At 37.9% G+C, this 9,323-nt stretch overlaps 1 protein-coding gene across 1 annotated transcript; it reads left to right on the plus strand.

Annotated features, from left to right (window-relative positions):
* Nucleotides 1-4,117: 4,117 nt before the first annotated feature.
* On the plus strand, nt 4,118-4,671 carry LOC149043949 (tyrosine-protein kinase receptor old-1-like). The gene is made up of 2 exons (XM_089209162.1): nt 4,118-4,402; nt 4,549-4,671. Exons 1-2 carry the CDS (start codon nt 4,220-4,222, stop codon nt 4,558-4,560), a joined length of 195 nt encoding a protein of 64 aa, XP_089065288.1. The 5' UTR covers nt 4,118-4,219; the 3' UTR covers nt 4,561-4,671.
* Nucleotides 4,672-9,323: the final 4,652 nt, after the last annotated feature.

Genomic DNA, 9,323 nt, shown 5'->3' on the forward strand with positions numbered 1-9,323 from the left:
AATTGGAATGAGATTCATTAAAACTCATAGGAGACACAAACATAGTGAATACATTCAGTATGTGTCATATTTGTGTTGTGTATTGTTCCCAGTTTCAAAATCATATACAAATACATTCATTCTATAACACCACCAAAGCTAAAGGCGACGGACTGGAAAGGGGTTTGCCTTGGAACTTTCGGTTAACATTCGAGCAGGCCGTCATTTTTATCGCTTAGTATGAGCATTTCTTTGCTCGCTGGTAAGTTTCTAGCCAGCGACAGGTCTGGCAATAGTAATAGTATTACTAGACCTCCAACAAACCTCTCCCCAATCAATTGGTCAAATCTCCCCGCGGGCAGATAATCGTGCATCCCTTACCGCGAATAATGAGGGCCAGGTGAGTAAGCCGTGCGTCCTCAACTCTTAGACCTTCACATGAACTCAGTGAAATTACTGATCAAGAGTTTCTGTTATCTCGGCAGAATTTAAAAATGGAAAAATACCCAATACATGTTGACTCAAAATCCATTGTAGATTACACTACTTTTAATTCTCACAGGGCGAAATGAATAACACATAAAGCGCTGATATCAAAGAATGATTTCAATTCTGCTAGAGGCAAGCTTATTTTAAGCAGTTAACGCCAGCAGTACAATATAGATCTATTAGGTACCTTCATGCGTTCTTGCTGGCTCATGATTCTGACATTTCTTAAAACACCTTAAAGAGTAGGTAAGTGTATGTCCCTTCGGACATACACTGTTTCTCCTAATTAGCATTGGTGTTTGAAAAAAAAGTTTCATTTATTTTTTCAGAAGTAGTTGAACGAAGGATAGCCTATATTTAGTTAACGGAGACATATATTTCATATGTCCTGCTATTAGGTGCCTTATGGTATATTATAGCTGCAGTGCTAGGTTCAGTTGCCGCACTGGCTCTTCTTGTTGGAATATTAGTTTTGTTCAAATTGAAGTATAATTGGTGTTGCAAGAAATCCAATGGTAAGAGTTGTATTAATGCAATATTTGGGTCTCAAGAAACGGAACCTCCAAGCCTCCCTGTGTTTAGATGAGGCTGGGTAAACAAGTCTTTTATTCGTATTTGAAATGGGGCGAATATAGAGCGTGGTAATTGTGATTACATTTTCGTGTTTCTCTGTCATTTTGTAATTTTTACCATCGCATTAGATAATAAACAAACCGCTGTATAGATGAATGTCAGATGGTAAAATTTTGCGTTGCCTCCGAATTAATTGTTTCTTTTCTTTTGTTAGTTATTTAGTTATTCTTCTTTCGCTTTTTCTCGATTATTATGTCTGTTTTGATCGTTGTAGGGGCAACAAAAAGAGAAAGGTGACGTTATTGTCCATTTTATGGTGTGTTCGCGACTTGTTTTTGTTATAAGTTGTAAACAGTACACCTCTACATTTACCTGTTTGCTTTTTGCAAACAAACCAAGCTCCTGGTATTTGTGAAACTTGGCTTTGTTTGAGCAATAAACCAGTGCAAAAGATAGCATTCAGTCACTAATCGTGACATAAGTAACAGTTATGGGGTGCCCAGAGGTGTTCCAATATCCAGTATTAAGCATTTTTCCATCCGAAGAAATATTCCAGGCGTTTTATCGATTGAATTTTAATTTTGCCAAAAAAGATAACAATTTTTTTAAAAGAAATAGTGTTCCTTTTAATTTTTTTTTGGGCCAAAATGCAAAACAACCGACGAAAAAGGGTATGATAATGTAAGTTCCTTCATGATATTGCTATTCAACACGGAGATTATTCCATAGAAGTGCATACGAACAGTTTTTATTCTCGAGTTGCGATGTATCAAAAAGCAAACGAGTGCGCGAAGTGAGTTTTGTGATGCATCGCAACAAGTGAATACAAATCATTCAGGCACTTTCCATACTATGATGTGTTTATTTCATACATACTGATACCGACGCACTTCAAAGATTGGGAGCCATTTAAGTGCAACAGGAAAATCTGTTATTTGTGTTCTTGCTCAACTATGAAGTCATGTATTATTCCTTCAATGGGAGCACATTTCGCTGCCCTCCACTGTAAAGAATTATCATTCGTGTCTCTGATTGGACGAACGATGCATTTTCACTTTCTTTCGCCTCTCTGATCATTATTGGTTGGTTGGGTATTTCGAGAAAATTTCACACGGGCATTTTTTTATGTGTAAATCTCAATGGGATAAAGAACAATACTTTTATGATACTGATGATCTATATTTAGAAATCTCTCTCTGTTTGAATTTCGCAATTACTGCGCAAAAGAATTTTCAATAACGTCATTGGCGCTTTTATTTTCTGTGCATGTACAGTCTCACGTCTTGTTAAAAATTATGACAGTATCAACAGTAATGATACTGAACATAGTGTCACTGATGATCACGAATTTCCGACGACGTAATGCATAGTATGGTCTGAAAACTGAGAGAAAATGAAATGACAGTGATGTTACTCACTGCCTACATACTTTTTCATGGTAAATGTAAAAATGAAACACTAAATTATTGAAATGGTAGTTCAAAGTAGGTTTAAATGCAGCAAGTGATACAGAAATTATGTCGTTGGAAAACATCTTTCATTATAGCCGTGGTTTTCTTAATTTTTTCAAACCATGAGGCTGGACTTGAAATGGCATATCCTTCTCAAAGCCAGCAACACATGGCATTGGATGGGGAGACTCTGTCAACATCCAAGACCGGAGATGCGATGCGGGCGAACTGTCCACAACCCGCCGAACCAGTCAGTGAATACACCTCTCTAGATCCATCTACACGCCATTGGGAGATTCCTGAGTAGCGTGTGTCTATAGAAAAGGTCGTTGGTAAAGGTGCTTTTGGTCAGGTTGCTAAGGCAACTATCATAGGCCCATATGGGGGACTTAAGAGAACACTTGTGGCTTTCAAGATGTTGAAAGGTATAGATTGCTTCAAATAAATACGTGCATTTCTTTAAAATTCGTAACGAAACCTCCAAAAGAAGTGTCAAAAACGTTTGTTTAGTCATTCTGAAAGTAGCAAGGGAAACTTTATCTCCGCACCCCTCAAATAGTGGACCAAGGCTAGTTAAGTGCTGAATCTATTCTTGAATGGGTAGTAAAGAAAACGTGATCTCAGTTACTTGATCATAATAACCAGGGCAACGCTATTGAGACATGAGAAGCCCCTCTCTGTGGCCTTACCATCAAGGTAGAACTTTCGTGCTCAGTTCGTATCCACCCTTGCTTAAGCAAATCAGTAAAAGTGTCTTTTAAAATAATTAGAAAACTATTGTCTTTCATCAAACCTTTTACCTCCCACACGTTCCAAAGTAGAAAACCACAAAGATTAGCAATTCCGAATTCAAAGTAACGAGGGCCACTTTTTCCAAAATGTGACCTCAGTGGAAGTGAAAAGTAATAGCCCCGGCTAATTGTATTCCGCTCAGTATTTTTCTTGCTGAATGCCTACACTTATTGATCTCTATATCAATAAATGTAGTCATGCCGGTAGATTAGTATACACACAGTTTTATCATTGTCTTTTTTTCACTAACTACAATGTTTTAAATGTAATTGTACGTGTACGGTGAAAACATAGCATTAGGGCCGCAGCAGGTTTGTCTGCCCGCTAGAGTAATTTAAAGGATTTCAAGAATTCACTTCTGACCTTATGATTTGAAATACGATGCTAAACCACTGAGCTACACACCACTCGCCGTGAGATAGGACATATACTACTAGTTTCGTCACATTTACTGTGATTGCTTTAAAAGGTAACAATTCTTGGGTGGTCATCTTGCAGTTGACGCTTCTGAATCAGAGAGGAAGGACTTGTTGTCCGAACTTGATATGATGAAGCACCTCGAGCGGCATCTTCATGTCATCAAACTTTTGGGATGTGTCACGATATCTGGTGAATATGGAAAATTTTACATTAATAGCCCGTTTTCGAGCAAATTTCTTGCTCACTAGAGACATATTTCCACACTTCCCATGCTTTACAGTTTAAATAGTTTTTCGGAGACTTGAAGCAAATTTGCACTTGTTCTTCAGTTATCTGTAACTTTTGCCGCTTCCACTCGACTCCCAGGTATGTTGTCTAATGTTCAATTACTGACCTCCAATTACCAGTTACATTACTTGGTTTACGTAAACTTAAAGTTTATTTCATGTCATCATAAAATGCCTCGTTTATCCTGAATGAGTTGAAGATCTATCTATCTTGCAATAGACCCACTGATGGTGTTGATTGAATATGTTCCACATGGAGATCTGCTAGGATACCTAAGAAAGAGCAGTGGATTAAATGACAATTACTTTAAAGACCCGGATATCGAACCACATACAAATCTGACGTCAGAGCAGCTGATGAGGTTTGCATGGCAAGTCGCCGATGGAATGACGTATTTGTCATCGATACCAGTAAGCTATATTTAGTTGGCGAATTTTCACTTTTGTACATGTTTCTGAAATGGGTCATGAATTTTCACTCCTAGTTTCATTTAGTTAACTCTCCTGGACTTTCTAAACTCATTACAATACCAATGATTTGCTTTGTTTTGTCATAGATTATCCATTGAGACCTCGCAGCTCGTAACGTGTTGGTTGGAGAAGGGGAAAAGTGCAAATTAACAGACTTTGGTATGGCCAGAGATGTCCAAGAGAACAACATTTATCAACGAAAGTCTAAGATACCAAGATATTTTTAACCAAAAGTTGGTGACGAAATTAGCGAGGTTTTACAATGGTCTGTAGTCTAAGATTTACCGTACACCAGTGGCTCTGTTGGCTATACAACATATCATCAAATCACTGCTAAAATTATTCAACATGCCTTGAGGTTCGTGATCAGGCTGTTATATGTTATGAATTTCATTTTTGACCTTTCCTTCAGTCTCGTCAACCAACTCTTTACGTATATTTGATTTAGGGACGTATCCCCGTAAAATGAATAAAGGGGTAAGTTTCTATAGAAACTGTGGTGCTGCTTCGGTGGGAGAGTATAGCAGGTAATTTAGTGTTAACAACTGGGTTGAAAACGTAAATTAACCACGGTAAAGGGTAAAAAAGCTGACGTTTCGAGCGTTAGCCCTTCGTCAGAGCGATAGATATACAGATATAGATATACAGAGCGATAGATATACAGTTGTTAACACTAAATTACCTCCCTGTAAAATGGACAGCTTTTGAGGCGTTGCTGCACGGAAAATATTCTACAAAAAGTGACGCGTGAGTACATGGACCACATAAACAAAATTTTACCAGCTTAATGGAAATAGCTCAGAATGACCCTTTCAGCTCTACAAAAAGTTATTGGACTTCTTACGATTTTTGGTCGTTACATTATGTTGATGTGGGATCATCTCATTAGGAAGAAGTGACAGTACATGCTCCGGTTTTGAGTTATAAATACCGTCTAGGATCAGCTAAGAGGACGAATATTGGTATGCTTTCCAATACGTTCTGCCGAAGGTATTAAAATTCTTTTTTTTACAGACAAAAGCGCCGATTTCCCTAAATTCATCCCTTTTGTCTTATAGGTTGAGCTATGCAGTTCTTCTCTATGAGATTTTCACGATTGGTAAGTTACAAGGCTGATGGACTGGCCATTTATTTTAGCCTCGGTATCCATGTTGACAGGTAGTCATTAAGTAAGCAGGGTGTACCAGTCTCTGAAGAATTCACTTTTGCTCTTGTGAATCATAACTGCGACAAGCTAGTTCGGATTACCACAGTCACTGGACTTAACATTTGTTGTTGTTAGAGTGTGTTGAGAGTAGCTGCTCTATTTCAGGTGGTTCACCGTATCCAAGGATGGATAGACGACAAGTTTTAACGTTGCTAGAAGCGGGATACAGAATGCCTAAACCACAACATGTGGGTGACAAGTTGTATGAATATATCATGTTTTCTTTGCTGTTTTTGTTGTTTATTTTGCGATGCCTTTTCTCTTAAAATAGAGTTGCAATTAAGTTCTTTTTGTTCGAATCGCATACGCGGCTAAAAATTAACCCCCTTTTCCTTGATGGGCAAGTCTACCTGTTGGAAATGTTGGAATAAGTCAATAAACTCGAGTTGTGATCAACATTTTAAGCCTAATGACGCCCTAAGTGAGGCCATTAATAACATACTGAGATCCTCTTAATGTCTTTGTGTTTTAGGTATGACATAATAACAAACTGTTGGAAAGACGACCCTAGCATAGGACCATCTTTTGAGAATTTGAGGAAAGAACTCAAAGAAATGGAAGACCAACACAAGGTAGGTTTGTGGAGCTTACGAAGAGACTATGTCATCATGATATCTTTTACCTTATCGGTTTTATCTGGCACATGCAAACATTCTGTATATTAGCATATTTTGAGTATTATTATTATGTGTTGTTTGGAAAATTATCCGAGTATGATTGGAACGTTTCAAAGCTACAAAAAGTAAATTGAGGTAACAAAATAAATGTACTCAGAAGTGGTCAACAGCAGGCAGAAAATATATTTTTATGTGTATTTTTTTAAATTTTAGTCTTGAAAAGAAAACGATTTTGTTTACAAGAATGCTAAAGTATCATTTTATTATTTTTTTATCAGCATCGTATTTTTATTTTTAATGTTTTGTACTGAGGAATTGAAAATGGGAAACGTTTCTCGTTTTTTTAGATTTATTTTTCATGACGGGGGATATATTTATTTAGCGTTAATTATCGTTATCAACGCTTTTTCTAAAAATGTTTTGGAGCAAAAATTTAATGAACACAATAAATTCACGATTACGAAAGGTGTTACCCCGAATCGTCATGTCTGAAGCTAAGCATGTAACGAAAAGAATATCTTTGATATTGTTAGTCAAGTTTTCACGTGAGGAAGTAATTTTGGTTAACAACAAAAAGATTACTCATGTTTGAGGGAAACCCATGGAAGTTCAGCAGTTGGAGAGCGGCTAAGTCTCACGCATTGAGCGTGCGACCCATTCAAATTAATTCAAAACAAAGTAATTGTCCTTCTCAGTAGAGTGTGTTCCTTGTTACCCTTGTCCTCGCTTTGAAAACTTCCCAACAAAGGAAATTCTCGCACAGAATAAAGGAATGCACGTCTTTAGTAGCCTCTTCCCTCTTGATATAAATTATTACGGGACTATGCTCCCATACCCCCCCCCCCCCCTCGGGTAAGTGATGCCCATGTCTACAGCGTCTCACTCTTTACCATCAAACTGTGTCTGACCGAAATTCCCCCACTAAACAAACTTCTATTAATTTGGGAAAACAATATTTTTTTCTTTTGTTAATGGGCATCTAACTGTGGGTTCTTTGTATTTGAGTACTGACCTGGACTCTGAAAAATAGCTAGAAGCACTTGGAGGCAAACTTCTTTAAAACTTTCAATCTATTAATTTACAAATAAACATCAAAATTATAATTCTTTCATCTCAACAAATCAAATTTGACCTATCACTTGTTAATGAAACACGTACAATTTGGTTCTACAACACTCACTCTTTAGGTGTCATGTATCAAAACAAGGATTGATTAGTGACATTTCTGTCTCATTTACACTAAAGGATTAAAATTCTTAAAAACACCTTTTTGGAAAGGGAGACATCGAAAAAATTCCTTTCGTTACTCGTCTAGATATTGAAAAAAAAAACAAAAAAAACGAAACAAGTCAAGGTAACTTCTTTCGCCATCATAAATTTTTCCCGTTTTTTACATTTTGCCTCTAAACACGTTTTGGAAAAGCATGGATATCGATAATCACCGCTGAAAAATATTTTTTCCGCATTATAAACAATGCAAACTGAAAAAAGAAAAGTTATTTCCCATTTCATTTTCGCATTCCCTAATTCCCCAATCTCTCTTTTAGTTACATTCTATGTTCTCGGGCCGCAAAATCGGGCAAGCTTTTCGGCACTTTGACCGTCGCCAGTGCCCGGGGGTGGCATGGGGAATTTGATCCTTGACCGGGTAGGGCGGGGTATTTGAATCAGAGGTGTCAAGTCTTTTCAGTGCAATAAACGTGCTTTAATGAAGGAGTTCAAGTCTGAAGAGTCTGCTTTCGTTAGTGAATGGCTTAGACAGACAAATTTCACATCTCAGAATGATGCTTACAAGCGTAACACTAAACAGTGGAACTAAAAACTAATACTAAATTCTACAACAAAGAATCGTTCAATATTGGGTGTGACATTTGAAAGGAATTTCGGGCTAAGGAGGGGGGATTGGAACGAGCCAATCTTCAGATGTTCAAATGCCCGCGAGGGGGATGTTGAAGCTTCAAATTTATCGACTCGTTAGCCTCATCTAAACACTCGGAGGACAGCTGGTTGTCATACATGTCATGTCCATAAAATTGTGCTCAAAGAGGGCACTGATTATCAATTATACCTAGTTTTCGATTGGTGAATACAACAAGATTTTGACTAACAGTGGCGGATTTAGGGGAGGGGCCTGGGGGCCCGGGCCCCCCTAAATTTAAGTAGAACAAAGGACTCGCAGAAGGAAGAAAAACCGTCAGGGCAAGCGACAAAAAACTGGGCCCTTAGCTCAAGGTCTGGATCCGCCACTGACTAATACATAGTCGGTCACCACAAAATGGAGAATGCAGGTTGCAGACCGGGTACAAAATGCAGACTGCAGACTGGGTACTAAATTCAGAATGAAAATTTCAAATGTTTTTTCGTCTGATATGTGATAAAGTGTCATCTCACAGCCTACCGAGTGTCACAACGATTTTCACACATTAATATTCGCGTAGTCACCAAACAGATGAGAGATAAAACCATTAGTAAAGTAAACAAATGGCCAGTTACGAAAACAGTGCTTCGCTTTTCTCTATAAAATTTCGCCGGTTCCTCGTGTAAACTTATAGCAATACAGGGCACATGTGTGAGAATCAGTGTGTGTACATCCCTTAACGTTGAAAATATATCAAGTAGAAGGAATAGTTTTGGCCTCGGTCTGCATTTTTGTCAACAAAATGAAAACGTATCGGTTAAAAGATTAAAGAGGACGGAGCACGTGCAAAGCTGTCAGTTGCCTCTAAAATAGAGCACGTGTTAATTATTCAATACTGACATCTTTCGTGAAGTGAGAACACCATATGAAGGCTTGAAATTCTATTAAGAACGATTGTGGCCGCTTTGTTAAATACAAAATATGTCAAGAACTGGGCAGGGAACATTGCACAACAGTACAAATATTCGTCAAAGATGATCGCGGAAAAGCGATTGCGTGACACTCGGTAAGTTGTAGGATGACACGTTATCACTTGTAAGACGAAAAAACAGTATTAATTTTCAGTCTGCATTTTGTACCCAGTCTGCAGTCTACATTTTGTACCCGATCTGCAGTCGG

Source organism: Pocillopora damicornis, chromosome 6, assembly GCF_964200805.1.
Source record: "Pocillopora damicornis chromosome 6, jaPocDami1.2, whole genome shotgun sequence".
NCBI classification, from domain to species: Eukaryota; Metazoa; Cnidaria; class Anthozoa; order Scleractinia; family Pocilloporidae; genus Pocillopora; species Pocillopora damicornis.